Source organism: Ursus maritimus, unplaced genomic scaffold, assembly GCF_017311325.1.
Source record: "Ursus maritimus isolate PB19 unplaced genomic scaffold, ASM1731132v1 scaffold_26, whole genome shotgun sequence".
Taxonomy (NCBI): Eukaryota; Metazoa; Chordata; class Mammalia; order Carnivora; family Ursidae; genus Ursus; species Ursus maritimus.
In genome coordinates, this window is record NW_024425119.1 from 33734225 (window position 1) to 33751291 (window position 17067).

Consider the following 17067-nt stretch of genomic DNA (forward strand, 5'->3'; position numbering starts at 1 on the left):
GAAAGCTATTTTATTCTGAGTGTGTGTTTTTTATTTATTTGAGAGAAAAGCGACACAAGCAGGAGGAGGGGCAGAGGGAGAAGCAGACTCCCTGCTGAGTTGGGAGCCCAATATGATATGGGGCTCTTGGGGCTTGTGGGGCTCAATCCCAGGATCCTGGGATCATGACCTGGGCTGAAGGCAGATGCTTAATTGACTGAGCCACCCAGGCGCCCTGTTTCTGTTTTTTGGGTTTTTGTTTTTTGTTTTTTTTAAATCCTTAGTGTACGTAATACTGAAGGCTGGAAAGAGCAGTGTGTACAGTTACTCTATAATCTGAGCTGCTACTATAACCAGTTTGGATAAGGTGAAATATAGATCTGTTGCCTTCCCTGTGGATTCAAAGTGTGAATGGTTTGACAGAAGGCTATTGTCTGACTTTCTGTTTTCTCAATTTCTAGGCTACTCTTACTGAGAATTCCAGTCCTTCCTATTCTGTTAGTCCTCAACTAAGTCAACCTAATAATGGTTGGCTCTCTCGAGTGCTCAAAGAAAGGCTTACTTCTTTCTGGAATTAATATACCATAGTGGTATATTAAACATACTCTCTAATGAATATGGCATAAGAGAATACAAATTTTATAATCTAGAACTAGTTATTAGCGAACTTCCAAATGAAGCTTACATTTTCTATACTGAATTCTAATCCTGTTCTCCAGTTGTAATGTAGAGGGTCATTCCATTTTTCAGTTCCATTCTTCAGTTTTCATATCCTGTTGGATCAGAGAACTTTACTGCAGTATTTCTGAGACTCCCAAATGGAAGATTAGTGATTACACAGTAACATGACCACTTCAGTGAGAGAGCATCTTTGCTTACATTTAGCTGATCGGCTTCTAGTTGTGGGATGGGTCAATTTCCTAAATCTGGATAATGTCATAAACAACCTGTGCTACTAATCAGACAGTTGCTGAATAGATTATCTTTTCCCTTTTCTGTTATCTTAATTCAAAAGTCAGCTTAAAACTTCTTTATAGTCTAATATTCTTTTCTTTTGTATGTAATCATCAAACTGTGTCTTCTGTTTTGTTTTGCTAACAGTACAAGGTTGCATGTGGAATATTTTATTTATACTCCTCTTTCCCTAATTATATATATTTCTTAAGGATGAAGGATGTTTAATAATTTGACATGGGCCTCACCAGTGAGGTTTGACTTTTTTTTTCTTGGCGGGGCGGGGGGGCGGTGTTTTGTCCTGGTGGATGCTAATTATTTTGCTCCACCAAGCTCTTTTTAGTCTTACTAAAATATCAATATCATTTTGGGTTTTTTTTGGTCGGTTTTTGTGGGCGGGGGGATGGGCTAAATGGGTGGTAGGTGTTAAGGAGGGCACTTGCTGTGATGAACACCAGGTGCCATATGTAAGTGATGAATCACAAAATCCTACACATGAAACCAACATTACACTGTATGTTAACTAACTTGAATTTAAATAAAAATTTGGATTAAGTAAAAAGAATAATCAAGAAAAAAAATGAGAGCCCTGTCACCAAGCAATACCAGCTAGTGCATATATATTTTTGGTTTTATATTGTCTTCTACTTTTATATTTTTTATTCTGAAAATGTATAGTAACTTAAGTTATTTATTTAAAGATTTTATTTATTTAACAGAGGCCTGCACGAACAGGGGCAAGGGGCAGAGGGAGAGGAGGAGGAGGAGAGGGAGAAGCAGATTCCCTGCTGAGCAGGAAGCCTGTTGTGGGCCTGGATCTGGGACCCTGGGATCATGACTTGAGCCAAAGGCAGACACTTAACTGAGCCACTCAGGTGCCCCTTGGAGAAAATTTTAAAAAGTTCTCTGTTGTGGAAGATACAGGCTTTGAGTTCTGGAATGAAGTCACAGAAGTAAAAAGCACAGCATAGAAAATATAGTCAGTGATATTGTAATAGTGATGTATGGTGAGAGATGGTAGTTACACTTGTGAACATAGCATAATGTATAATTATTGTGTCGTACACCTGAAACTAATGTAATGTTGGGTGTTTACTAAAAAAAAAAATCAGAAAAACAAAAAATTCTCCATCAATTTTTTACCTAGCAAGTTTAGTGTTCTTTGATGAATTGATGATTCTTGCCTTGATTTTGAGATGACTTGAACATGGGACTCTTTATTACTGATCTAAAACTGTAAGGATTTCCAGACTAATAAGGATGCTAGAATTTTTTCAATATGTGAGCTACTTTAATCTTAATATTCTAGATAAAAATTACCTTAAACATCTAATGCAGTTCTTCCAGAGATAAGAGTAAGATAGATGCCCTGCCCAGCTCTCAACTGGCAAAATTAGGACTAGAATTCTTTAATATAATTCGGTTGTTCTTACGAAACTTGGGTGGCCTCTGGTGGTCAAAATAATATCTTCTGTTTTTAAAGATGTGTTTGAAGGGAGTTTGGCTTATTAATGGTCATAATTTTTTTATTTTGAGAGTTTGATTTATACAGATAACGAAGGGTTAATTCTTTTCCTCCATTGGTTGGTTTATACAGACACAAATCCTTATGTCTGTATTTTTCCCCCCCTCCTACAGGAGATTGTTGAAAACTTTAAATTTGATTCCTGAAAGGACTCAAGTAAGTAGTATAGTAGTTGTTATTACATTTTTTTCGTGGGAAGCCAGTAATTTTAACATCGTAGAGTTCTGTCTAGTTAAGAAACTATATAGTATTTCCTTAGAACTCTTGTTTTTCTTTATCATTAATTGCAAAGTCTTGTTTTTACTTGTTTTCCTTTAGTTCATTAATTTATATTCATAATTTTTGCCATCACTTGAGATGTTATGCTTATTTTTCTAATTAAAAAATATTTTTAAAGTTTTACTTATTTAAGTAATCTCTACACCCCACATGGGGCTGGAACTCAAAACCCTGAGATCTAGAGTCACATGTTCCTCCCACTGAGCCAGCCAGGTGCCCTGACACATTATGCCTATTGAGTGATTTCCAGGGCCTTTAAATATAGTTACTTATTTTTGTTATAGATAATAGGAGGTATAGAACATTATGTGGTATAAATATTCACCTTCCTATACCCAACCATCCAATTCTCCCCAGTGGCAGGCACTGTTACATTCTCCTGCGTAGTCTGTGCATATAGATATGTATTCATACCCTATCTTTTTATTTTCCCAAGTGACAGCATATTCAACATTTTAATCTACCCTTTGTTTTTGTTTTTACTTAGCAGTGTATCTTGTCATTCCTCCTATATCATATATGGGGTTACTTTTCTTTGAAATGGCTTGCATAACATTCCTTTATATGAATGTACAGCATTTTATTTAATCTGTACCCTCTTGACCATTTTAGGTTGCTTTCAATCTTTGCTATGTACCTGTTCAAGTATATGGAGAAGTAGAGTTTCCAGGTCAAAGCATATGTGCATTTAACATTTAGTAGATATTGCCCATTTTTTCCCCCAGTCTGTACCAAATCATACTCGTTTGGGTGAAAACTTAGTTTTTATCTTCCTTATTTTGAAGAAATTTGAGCGTCTTTTCAAAAGATTGAGTCATTGTATTTCCTTTTTTGTGAACTGTTCATATCATTTGTCCATTTTTCTTTTGGGTTCATTTTTTTTCTGTGATTTGATTTCAGTTGGTTGCTCTTATTTCACTGTATTGTTACTCAAGTAGGATAAAATCTGAGTTCTTTAGACTGAAACCTTTGGTGGGTTCAGTAAAGGTGGTATAGGAGGAGTAATTTTGGTAATTTCTTTTTTTTCCCTTTTTTTTTTTTCAAGCTTCCATCAATTCTTGTACCTAAAAGACTGGTTACTTTGAAATAACATTCTCTCTCTCTCTCTCTCTTTTTTTTTTTTTTTTTTTTTTTTTTAAGATTTTACTTATTTATCTGAGAGAGAGAGAGCACGAGTGCATGTGGGGTGGGGGGAGGACAGAGAGGCAGAGGGAGAGGGAGGATCAAGGACCCTGAGATCATGACCTGAGCAGAAGACAGGCACTTAACTGAGTGAGCCACCCAGGCGCCCCTGAAATAACATTCTTGATGATGTCTGATTATGGACTTGGAATTCGGGTTGATTTATATATAATGTTAAAAGCTAATTTGTAACAAGATTTTCTTTTAAAGATTTTATGTCTGTATTTGACAGAGAAACAGTGACAGAGGGAACTGAAGCAGGGGGAGTGGGAGAGGGAGAAGCAGGCTCCCCAATGAGCAGGGAGCCTGAAGAGGGGCTGGATCACAGGACCCTGGGATCATGACCTGAGCCGAAGGCAGACGCTTAACAACTGAGCTACCCAGGCGCCCCTCAATTAAGATTTTTCTAGGCATCTTTGAGTTAGTTCATTTTATTGTGTCTGTTTGTGTTAGAAAATATTGTAAATTTGTTTTTACAGAGAAAATTAAGATTTCACTGTGGATAGTGAAACCATTAGAATTCTATACTGTCAAAATGGGATGTCATCCCTTTTCTTTTAGTGTTATTACATCATATAGAGCCACCAAAAATCTTTTGACATGTATCGTCTCTGAGAAATTTTCCTTCTCCACAAATCTGCAGACTATGTGTCCGGACTTGTTGCTCTATTTTCTGTGTACTACAAAGGTCCTGAGTTAGTACTTGTCCCATTTTTCACTTCTCACTTGTGATTATCCTTCTGTGTATCAGGATGGTTCATAGTTCTTGCGTCAGAACCTGCTTCACTTTCTCCTGGTTTTGTTCTGTTAACCGTTTCTCATTTACTCTGGTGGTTGTTGAGCTGCTGCCTGTGGACTGCCTGCCTGTTCTTGTAAATACAAGTTTTTTGGAACATGGCCACACCCCTACATTTATATGTATTGCTTATGGCTGCTTTCATATTATAACAGTAGAATTGAGTAGTTGTGACAGAAACCTGTGACCTGCAAGGCTGAAAATACTAGTCTGGTCCTTTATAAAAAGAAGTTTGCCAACCCCTGATCTACTGTGTTGCCATTTCATATCAATTATCTTCATGCTGTTTCCTGTACCCTCTGCTCACCATCTCTTGTTTGTCTTACTTACCTTGTCTTTTGCCTGTTCACATACTGTTTTCATCTGGACTCCATCATTCACTACATTAGCCCTCCACCCAGAACATTCAGCTCTCAAAGTTGGGAGCCTCTCTCTGCATCCCAAACATGAAAAATGCTGACAGAACTTTTATTTTCATTTAAAATTTTACAAGAGTGCCTTTGAATTAAAATAAATTTATAGCATTAAAAGCGATATCAAGAGTGATTTATTTCAGGGTTTGTTGAGTGTATCTTTATAGGATTGTTTATTCAATACTTTTCAGTTAAAACCATTTCACTGAACACATAGAAATAAAGCTCTAGGAATGTAGCACAACTAAAAACTGGTGTTATAGAAACCATCCACCAGGAAATAGGAGCAGTATTGCTGATCAGCATTGTAAATTATCCATGAAAATGAATCTTTCGTAATTTGTGCTAGAAGAATGAAAAAATATTTGTGGTCTTATGGATCTTTTTACCACAATTGATAGGAATAAGCTCTTTGAAGCTTTACATAGCCTTTGAAACAGAATGTGGGGCTTTCTATTACATTTTTTTAAAAAGAGCGTTTCTGAATTGTTTGGAAGAAGAATTGCCTTAATCATTCTTTTTTCCTTTTGGTCACTTACATTTTTTTTAAGTATATCTGGAAAGTATTTGTTGGAATGTAACTATTTACTCTTTTAAAAATCTTCTCTGTTGCTTCCTAATAACATAAAAACCATAATTCTTTGGTTTCTTTTTGTTCAGTGGCTTACAGAAGAGATGAAATGTGGTCTGAGGGACGATATGACTATGAAAGACTTCCAAGAGAACGAGTACCTCCTCGAAGTCACCCCAGTGTAAGTTGCTACTGATGTAGAATAACTCAAAACCTAGTATCTAAGTGAATTTGGGACACCGACGCTTGGCCTAACAAAATCCGTAAGTGCCAAAAATTGACCAGTCTAGGTTGAAACATAGACAGACTGAGCTTATATTTTAAAATTTAAAGTTGGAAAATAAAAGGCAACATTTTATTTATGTAGACAATCTATATTTCATATTATTTAAATTTCTAAAATGGAGGATTTTTAATGCTGAATTGAATTTGTGAAGAAAATTTGAGGTTTTGTAAAGGTAGACTATCAGGTAATGAAGGAGTATTTGAGCACCTGCTCCTGCTATTGGCTGTCACCTGTTTTTCTGTATTCCTAAAAATGTTTGCAGTTACGAAGTACGGGCAGATCAGGGGCAGGAAGGCAGCTTTTAGTATACTGTCCTACTACTTGTCTCTTTGTTGCTTTGGAAATTGGAAATTTTTAATTAGGCCTTTTCTCAAGGAGATTGCTATTTTGCTTATTATTGTATTCCCAGCACCATCTAGTATGTGGCACATAGTAGGAGTTCAGTGTTTATTGAGTGAATATATGCAGTCTCTCCCCAAACTCCTCTGCAGATACCCAAGGGAAAGTTTGGGGAGGGTCAAGAAGCTATCAATCTTAACCTTTTCCACAGGCCATTCTAAGCACCAGGGGATTTGGGTTGTGGTGATACTATGTGGATATATTATGGATTCATCATACACTATCAAAGGGCACAAACATAGTTTACTTCTGTATTCTGAGTAAGTCCTACAACCCATTTAGATGGGTGATACCACTTTCAGCATTGTCATTTGGCCTGGGTTACAGCTTAGGCTGGGGTTGATCTAAAATGATAAAAGATGGGCTTTTTGGTTTTTGGCTCAGAGGTGGCAAAGGTGCACCTGGCTTTGGTAGTCCTGAATTTGGGTTCATCCTGACATCAGCTGCCTCCACCATGCTGCCTAAGTTCGAGAATCCAAACCCAACAAGATCAAAGTCACATACCTGGGGTGCACTGATGGGGAAGTCGGTGCTATGTCTGCCCTGGCCCCCAAGATTGGTCTCCTGAGTCTTTCTCCAATAGAGATGGTGATGACCTCGCCAAGGCAGCAGATGATTGGAAGAGTCTGAGGATTATGGTGAAACTGATCATTCAGAACAGACAGGCCCAGATTGAAGTGGTATTTTCTCCCTCTACCCTGATTGTCAAAGCTCTCAAGGAACCGCCAAGAGACCGAAAGAAGAAAAAAAACATTAAGCACAGTGGAAATACCACTTTTGATGATTGTCAACATTGCCTGACAGATGCATCACTTATCTTTAGCCAGAGAATTCTCTGGAACCATTAAGGAGATCCTTGGGACTGCCCGATCTGTGGGCTGCAGTATTGATGGCCGCTATCCTCATGACATCACAGATGACATCAGTAGTGGTGCAGTGGAATGCCCAGCTAGTTAAGAACTACAAAGGAAAATATTTCAATAAAGGATCATTTGATAACCAAAAAAAAAAAAAGTTAAAAGATGGAAAAAGACCTTACCATATTTCAGAATGGGTAGACTTAATTATTACTATACGTAATTTCTTTCCAGGTTTTGTTTATAGACTGTGTTTCTAATTAAACTTTGAATTAAATTCTTTTCAATTTGATAAAATTATAGTTTACCTAGGAAAACAAAACAAAGTGATATAGATAAACATGCAAGGGTGGGAAAAGGGATGGCTTTGGGAAAAAAATTCTTAGGACCCCCTCCCTTTCGAAGGATATATCCCATTAAGAAATTGTATTTCAAGGATACTTAAAAGAATTTTCTGTGTGGTTATGCCACCAACTGGATATATAGTTGGATTTGTTTTAGTTTGTTTTCAATTTTGGGGAATTGCCTTTTTTTTTCCCTTTTCTAATTAGGTTTTTTTTTTTTTTCCCTTAATGTAACACATGACTCCAAATTATAAAATAAGATACTTTTAGAGAGGGGATGACTTTTAAGTGGTAACTTACTATAATTACATATTTAACTAGTTCCCACGTACTGTAAGTGATGGGTTTTATATATACACTTCTTAATCTTCAGAACAGTGTTGAATGGTACAACATTTGTAGAACTCAGGAGAATGTTGTAGAAGCCATAAAATGTAGGCAGGGATTTATATACAGAAATATAATTTCAGACAACAGTGGGAAGTATTCATGATCAAATCATGGAAAAAGTTATATTACACCATTTATTACACCATTTTGCATTATTTATGCATGTTGTGTTGTATCATAGAACACACTGCAGTGGAAGTTAGCTCAGAGAGTTAGGACTGGAGGCAGAGGGACCTGTCTGGAGGCTGTTGGCTCCTGCTAGGCAGGGTGAGTGGTTTAAACAAGCTGGGGAGGAGTGAGTTTTAAGATGGGAATAATCAGTTTATCAGTGTCCTAAAGACATAAGGGCCCTTCAGATCTCTAGGTCATTGTGTGAGAATGGATTTGAGAAAGTTCATAGATAATAGCCTTTGTTTTCTCTGAAGGGGTAGCAAGATCATCCCTTGAAAGTGCAGGAGGTAGAGGGTGACTTGAGGCCAGCATTGAATTGGGAGTAGCCGTTGTTGGTAACTTCTCACCAGAGATGTTTAAAAAGACTGTGGCTGAGGGGCAATGAGCTTGTGCACTGTAAATATTACAGGGGCAACAGTCTGCAGGAATGTGTGCTTTATTCCCTAAGTAGCCCAGTTTAGGAGTGGAGAAAGCAAGTTGTTGTGTTGATTTAAGATTGCATGATGAGTGGTGGACTCAGGAAGATAAGGATATTGAAGGTTCTGATTCAGAGAATTACCAAGGTAATATATTATGTATTATGGGCTGATTCAGAAAGGAGGTAAGACTGTGAGAGGGACAGTGGATTGAAAGAAGTGAGGGGTTGAGGGACAGGAAAGGCTCAGTGAGGCTGAAGACCAGAGTGTGATAGAAAGATAGGCAGTTGGTATTTTGAAGTGTAGAGTTCCCAAGAGAGGACAGTTCTGGGTGATTAAAGTCCAGTGGATGATGGTAGGGATAGAAGGTGGGTGAAGGTTATTGGAGTCGAAATCAGGAAAACTTAGAGGCTAGATTTTGGATCAGTGATTTAGATTAGAGGCTTTCAGTCCTCACTGTACATTGAATTCACCTAGAGAGCTCTTAAATACCAACGTCTGGGCCCCATCCAGATAATTAAGTCCTAATCTTTGCAGCTAGGATCTAAACAGTGTTGTGTAAAAGTTTATCAGGTGACTTATGCAGATTGTAGGTGAACACTGAAGTTGCTGATGGTGACAGGAGTTAAGGTAAAATGACAGGTGATGGAACTTCTCAGTGGATGAGGATATTGTAGTAAAATCTATACAAACCCACACATTTTCCTTTTTATATCACTTATGTGTGTATAAATGTGAAACAGGCTTCTTTATAAAATAATTTCATCAGCAGGAAGCAGATAGATACATTTTATACCACAAGTGCATTTAAAGTTATACTAGAGGTACTGTACTGTCTCTAAGTCTCCAATGGTAAATCTGACTTTCCTAGATGCTCTGGCTACTTGGTTCCTCCTATACAGGGAGGAGCCTAGATTCCCTTTCTCCTGAGAGCACAGAACCGGCCCAGACCTTGTACAGCTTCATTCCTCTCCTTTTTAAGAAAAAGATTTTCATTCTATTAGATTGGTCCCTTCATCCCCCCAATAAGCCTTACTTAGTTGATAAATCCTTCTGTATTCCCACATGCTCTTCCTCAAGACTCACTTTAATTGGTGAACTTGGCCTTATTTTGGTTAGAAATTTAAAGCCTTCCCCTCCCCTCAATTATGCACCTTTGATGGCTCTTGGAAATTATCCCTTTGCCTTCTACATTACACCTAATTTTAGTTAAATCAAAGTTTCTTAAACCTTTTGGTGCCATGGATCCTTTTAACAGTCTGGTGAAGCCTATTGATCCCTTTTCAGAGTAGGGTTTTTAAAATTGTAAAATACACAGAATTAAAGGAGACCGCTTATATTTGAATATAATTATCAAACTATTAAACATATTTGTAATGTAGTGATGTGTACTTTAGTAGGTCATTAAATATTAAGAGCTAATGGTGGGGGTTTTATTACTGTATTTTCAAAGTAATGAGAATAAGTGGTATTTTGAGATACTGTAACAGCTATAACATGATATGAAAATATCTATGATTTCTGTTAGTGACAAAGCCACAGATACTTCTATTGTTATTGTGTTGTTTGTTGCTGCATTTGTGTGGAAAAAGTAATTTTGTATTCACAACTGATTTCAAGGACCTGCTAAATGCTTGGGTTAGAAACTGTTTGATAAATGACACTAGAACTAGAAATATAAATCAGTAAAGTTATAATTCCTGAATTTAGAGTTAATAAAAATATAATTTCTTTAAAGTTTAAAAATATTTGCTTACAAAGCAGAGATCATCTAATGTTATTTTAAAAACCATATTGGTATATCATATTGACTTGTACAAGATTCTCACAAGCAGCATTATACATAACTGCTCCAAACTGGCAACAGTCCACATGTGTAACAGTAGATGAATTAATTGTGCAATTTACACAGCAATTAGAATGAATGGACCATTGCAAAAGCAGCAACATGTGTGAACCTCACAAACATCATACTGAAAGGAAGAAGCCAAATACAAGAGCATATCCTGTATTTCCTACATAGTATATACAGTTTCAGAGTAGGCAAAACTCACCAGGAAAGTGGTTACTTTTAGGAGAGAGGAGTAGTGACTGGGAGAAAGCATAGGAAGGCTTTTGCCATACTAGGGATGTTCAGTTTTTTGATCTGGGTGGTAGTTACACAGTGTAATTACCTTGTGAAAATTAATCCAGGAGTCATTTATGAGTTTTACACTTTTTGTATGTATGTTATGCTTCAATAAAAACTTAGTTTTGAAAAGGCAGATTATTAATTTTTTTCTAAATATTAAACTAGCTAATCCTTTAAAATGTGAACACTCACTATCAGTAATGCCTTGCATAGAGGAAGGTAATGCTCTGTTTTGTATATTTGGATTCTGTTCTCAAACAGAAAAGCAGTTTTACTGCATATCTTTTTTTCTTCTTGTTCCCATTTACTCACTACTTATATTCAACTATTACATTTTATGAAAACTTAATCATATATTTTTCCATCTGTCTGTCCTTTATCCATCTACTTAATCCACCTAATTTTTTGATGTATTTCAAAGTAAGCTGGACAACAGTATGTTTTTCATTAACTATGTAGGTATATATATTATAAGAGTGCAGTGTCTTTTTTACAGCTTTTTCTAAATGTGAAAATTACACACATGAAATACAAAGTCTGAAGTGTTCATCTGCTGAGTTTTGATTTAGTAATGTTCCTTTGTGTAGAGCTGCCCTAGGAGGTGTTTTTACCTTCTTGGCTGACAGAATTGCAAGAACTTTCTTTTTGTTGTCATTTCCAGAGAGGAATGATGAGTTCTTGGCTACATTCTGTAACAATATGTCCTGATTTTCTGGGGCAGTGCCAATTTCAGATATTTGATCCATTATTCCCCAAAGCCATTGAAATGCAAAACCACCAGTATTTCTTTGAAAATTCAGTGAGTGAATTAAATGAATAAATGCTATTATAGAAATGCATGTCACAAAATATGAGGAAGCAGAGTGAGGGAAGCTCAGGCTTTCGAAAGCAAAAGCCCACCAGCCTGTGTAGTAGAATTTTTTAGTTATGTGTGGTTTGTGTGGTACTTTTCTAATAAAAACCATGTGATGCCAAAAGTAACATAAAATTGATATAGCGAAGCAGAATGTATGTTATGTATGTAGTGCCTACTATGTGCCAAGTGCTGTTCCAGGTGCTGGGAATAGAGCAGTGAATTAAGACCAATTCTGTGCCCAAGAAGCTTGCATTCTTATTAAGTTGATTGTTTCAGGGAGTAATGGCACTGCTTACACGCGCTATCATACTTTGTTACTTTGCTGGTAGGTTAGTGTGTTTTAGTAGTTTTTGATTTATTATAAGGACAAAAATTAAAGATATAAAAGTAGGCAAAATAACAAAACTCCTCTTGGACGAATCATCCAAGTGGCAATTATCAACTCATGGTCCATCTTGTTTTGTCTATGTCTCCCCCAGTTTCTTTTCTCCCAGATTATTTTGAAGTAAATCCAGGATACCTTATTTCAAGTGCAAATAAATATTTCAGTATGTCTCTAAATGATAAGGATGCTTAAGAGGAGGCACTTATATGTTGAAATTTTTCCTTTAAGTGAAATGTTTTTGTGTTAGAATTTGTGCTGAGTATATTTTAATGGCATTGGAAAAGAAATGTTTTTAAAGAAATGTGCTAATCCTCATAATTTGCCCCCGGTTAATAATGAGACTAAACATTAGTGTGGAAAATTTGACATTTAAATATTGAATGACACAAAACTTGGTGCTTTTACTTAGTGAAATGAAAGTATTTCTTATAGGAGGTAGTTCTACTAAATTGGAATTTATAGCAAATTAAGAAATAATTGCTTGTTTTGTAACAAAACATCACCATTTCAGATTTAAAAATCGCAAAACTAATTTGATATGTATCTTAACCTGATGAGATTTCCATTAGCACAAGCAAACTGAACAATCCTGATTTCAGAAACTCAGAGGGCCTAATGGTAGGAATTGTTTCACCCCCAAGATAGTGACCTATGAGAAAGTGTAAATTTCATTGACCTGAAACTTCTCAAATAGGTATTTAAATTTACATGCAAGTTTTTGCTTTCTATATTCTGCCAGAATAGATCAATGATTAAGTAAAGTAGGCTTAAAAATTTTTTTTTAATGAGTTAAATATACTTTTTTATTTTGGTCTGACTGGTCATAACATTACTACTCATTTGGGAGGAGCAGATCTGATAGATTTTATGCATATTTTTGGAAATTGTAGTAACAGCCATGGAAAATTGATACGTAGTATAAATACATAACAGTTGTATTAAGTTGATAGAGGCTGATCTTAATAGGATACTGTATATATTTTTCATAATAAACAGAAGCAGTGACAATTGATTTCACTGAGGTGAATTCAAATTTTATGTTCAAACTCAATATTTGAAATATCTGCGTTTTAAATAATAGAAGTGTTTTGATTCCATTGAGTTCATTTTTAAGTTAATTGAAAATGATCCTGTTGTCTTTAAAAATCTTTTAAGATATTCTTTAGAAGTCATAATTTTTATTTCTGGTTTATACATTAATGGTGCTGTTGTTTTCCAAGGTATTTCTAAAATGAAGACTCCAACCATATCAGTACCTGAAGGCTCGTGTCCTTCTGTTAGCATTTAGGAAGGAAAATTACATGTTTATAGCTCAATGTAAATTTGTATGAGAATTCAAACACTGATGGTGTTTCCAATCAGGTCTGGCATGGCAGGTAATATAAAATATTGTGTGAAATTTCTTTATAAACAAAGCTTTTGAAAAAAATTCTGAAATCTTTGCTTTCCACCATGGATTTTATTGGAAAGAAAAATCCTTGAATGGTATATCTGGGTAAGATAGGAACTTCCTGATAATATAGTTTTGCTTTGTCACAGACTCCTATAGTCATCTTCATTTCCTTAAATCTTTTCATGTAAATAGGGAGTTTTCTTTTAAGAATAGATGTCTATAGAGGTGAGATGGTATAAGGTACTTATATTTGAACACTTTCAAAACAAAGGAAATGTCAGTTTGATCTTCATTGCTAGATACAGAGCTGTCATTAAGAGTTTTTTTCTGTCGGTGATTAACAACTTTGGAATGATTGTTTTCATTTATTATTTGGAAAAAACAATTTGTTAAATCTGTGACTAAATGTGATTCGAGTTTTATTCTTTTCAAGCTTTACCATATGCATTTTACAATCTTAAAATCACTTTGAATAAAGGAAAAGGTTGCTTTGTAATTTCTCTATTCATAAAAATGTTTAGACATGCATACTTACCCCACTGTCCCTCCAAATAAATATATACAAATAAACAAAGATATTGTAGAATGGAATTTTATGATTTCTTGGAATTGGAGAAATAAGTGATTCTAATTTTATGAATAAATTTTGATTTAGACAATGATAATAAATTATAAAGTTGCTAATTGTGGTTTAATGTTGAATTTTTTAGAAGCTCAATGTTTGCTTAGATTTAATTGAAATCTCTATTGAAAGACAGTTTTTACAAGACAGTAATGGGTTCATTTGTCTATTATATTTTATGTAAACATATAAAATATGTGTTACAATTTAATATCTCTCATACTAAAGAAGGAAACCACCTTACATCCCCGTAAGAAAAAATTAGGTAGATCCTTTTATCTCTCAAATAGATATAACTATTGATTTTATTTTTTCTCAGCACAGTAACAAATTTCCTACCCATTGGGAAATTTGAATAGGACACAGTAATTTTATAATTGAATAGTTGTAGTTATTAGTGCTAAGAAGTAATTTAAGGAAATAGACACTTTGAGGAATTGTGTTTCACCTAGACTTGGAAAAGGTAATCCAAACAGCAAACGTTTTTGAGCACTTGGTCTGTCCTACACGTTGTACTAAATGCTTTACAATCTATTTTTCATTTAGTCTTCACAATAATTCCTTGAGGTAGGTATGAGTATTAATCTATTGTACAGATAATGAAACACATAAAGATGGTATAGTAATGCCCTGAATGTTGGGCTTTATTTTATTTTGTCAAATCAGTTAACTTAAATTGATCATGTCTTATATACTTTGATAGCTTTCTAATTTCTTTCACATATATTTCATCTGATATTGGTAGGACATACCGTGAATGCTCAAGCCCAGATCATTTACAAATACATGTTCTGTAGCTCTCTAGTTCTTACTGTTGATAACCATCTTTTTCAACCCCCCCCACAAAAAAAAAATCCATTTAGTTGTTAAAACTTTAAAACATTAACAACATACTACTTCGAAAATCAGTTCAAATTTTATATCAGGTTTTATTTTGCTTCCAGACCTGTAAAGTCAGAGGCTCTCTTCTCTCCAGTGCTTCTGGAGAAATAGCAGAATGTTTCCTCTTGATGATGGTTCTAGCTCAGTATTACCTCCCTGTTTGCTGTTCCTTATGTGTGAAGATTTTGTATTTCTTCAAAACAGTATACTTCAAACACAGTAGACTAAAGATGTGTGCTATCTTAAATGGTTTTGTTTCTAAAATTCTTAGGCAATTAGGATTAGAGCTACTGTAACATTCTTTCTGTAGTTTCTTTTTTATTAAAACAATAACTTTGTATTTTTTCTTTTATTTATGATTGTTTTTTAGCATTGCTGCTTGTTATTTTAAACACCTGGCTTTCTTCATTGAACAATTTTATTTCCTTTAATCCATGTGAAAACCTTGCTATTAGTTATATTCATGTTATTTCATTAATGCATTTTTGTTTGTTTATACATTTACTCTATTTGATTAAGGATAAGAACTCCTGTACTTTTTAAAAACCTTTCCAAAACCAAATAGAGAAATTAGTGATTTTTATATATTTCTTTTTGTCTGTTTTAGGATGGCTACCATAGAGTAGTTAATATTGTGCCAAAGAAACCACCACTGCTAGACAGACCTGGTGAAGGAAACTACAATAGATATTACAGTCATGTTGATTACCGAGACTATGACGAGGGCCGCAGTTTTTCTCATGATCGAAGAAGTGGTCCACCTCACAGAGGAGTATGTAAATTTCCCCCGTGTACTAATTGTTATTTTTTATAAGTTTAAAAATCATGTAATTTTTGAAATTTATGTGACTGGCCATGAAGGCAGTTGAATAAACACTTCCCGCTTGATGCTCTGTTGAGTTGCCTGCTAGAGCTGTCAAGTGGGAACTGGTCGTGGAGAATCTTGGGATAAATTGGGTAAGCCACTCTGGGTAGCTCTATCTAAATGACATTAATTCCAACTAGCCTGTGTTTTTATCCCCTAAATTGGCAAGAATTTGCAGAAGCAGATAAAGATAATCTACATTGCCTTGGTACTCACTAAGTGATACACAGGTGGTTACCACCTCTTACTGGATGTATCCACTTATAATTACTTTGATTATTTTCATCATGATGAGATGCTCTGGGTGAGGTTGGGATACAGTTGAGCTTCAGTCTCATTTTTGTTATACTTATTAAAGTCTACTTAGTAACTCATTATAAAGCTCTCAAAACACTGCCTGTCCTATATATAATAAGCACTTTTTAAATGTTAGCTTCTATTATTACCATTATTATTGCTATTGTATTTTGTTTTTCTTGATCATCTTTAATTATCTAGAAGTATGTATTTAATGTTGCAATAATCTGTCATTGAACTTGATTGCAACTATTCCTTGATGCAATTCCTTTGACTTACTTAGCTTGTGTGTTTACATCACTCCTCTGCTAGACTGTTTTCCTACATTTTTCTTTTCCCCTTCCCTACTGTATAATATTGCAGTTAACAGTACATATTCAAACATTGTTTATATTAAAATTTGACTTCACATTGGCTGTTGGAATTACTTTCCATACTTTACCCTCAAAGAAATGGAGGTAAGGTAATTTACCCAGGGTTGGGAATGTATGGAAGTCCAGTTCTGTTACTACTGCATCGTGGTGATCCGTGACAATTCTAAAGTAGTAGTGAGACTATTCAATGTTTTCTTGTCATTTTAAAGTTTGGGGCACCTAGCTTCCTTCTCATAGAATGGATTTTTGTTTTGTTCAGTTTTTAAATGTCATGCTGTTCCTTTAGGAAAAGGGATTTGGTGTTGAAAAGTAAACATTATACATTATCTCTATTCTAGAAATACTGGATTTTGCCTTTAGAGCCATTATTCCAGGTAGTCTGAGGGGAAAAAAAATTTGGCCTTTACGTAAAGTTGTTATCCCTCTTAGAAAACCAAATGTGGCCATTTAATGTAGATGGGGAATTTTGGATTCATTGGACCAATTTGTATTTGAATCCTCATAAATATAATTTTTTTTCCTAAAACCTTGTAGCAGAATAGTGCCTCAACATTAGTTTTTTGTTAAAATTGTCTTTATTCATACTTTATACAACATTTTCTCTTTATATTCTCTTCAAACAAAAATAAGTCCATTTGAGATCCTTAAGACTCTTGTGACAGTAATTTATCTTGAGTTTAGTTATATAAACTATTTATTT

At 35.0% G+C, this 17067-nt stretch overlaps 1 protein-coding gene and 1 pseudogene across 7 annotated transcripts in view; both read left to right on the forward strand.

Annotated features, from left to right (window-relative positions):
- The window catches only part of PPHLN1 (periphilin 1), a 136187-nt gene that overhangs the window by 5738 nt on the left and 113382 nt on the right, over positions 1 to 17067 (forward strand). For 3 of the 7 annotated variants that reach the window (XM_008704459.2, XM_040642348.1, XM_040642347.1), the window contains exons 2-3: positions 5789 to 5880; positions 15439 to 15603. In XM_008704459.2, coding sequence (XP_008702681.1) covers positions 5809 to 5880; positions 15439 to 15603 — 237 coding nt within the window. In that variant the 5' untranslated portion in view covers positions 5789 to 5808. Of the gene's footprint in view, positions 1 to 2571; positions 2615 to 5788; positions 5881 to 15438; positions 15604 to 17067 lie in introns of all 7 variants that reach the window. The other 4 variants (XM_040642351.1, XM_040642350.1, XM_040642349.1 and 1 more) reach the window with 2 other exon arrangements.
- On the forward strand, positions 6808 to 7398 carry LOC121105445 (annotated as a pseudogene).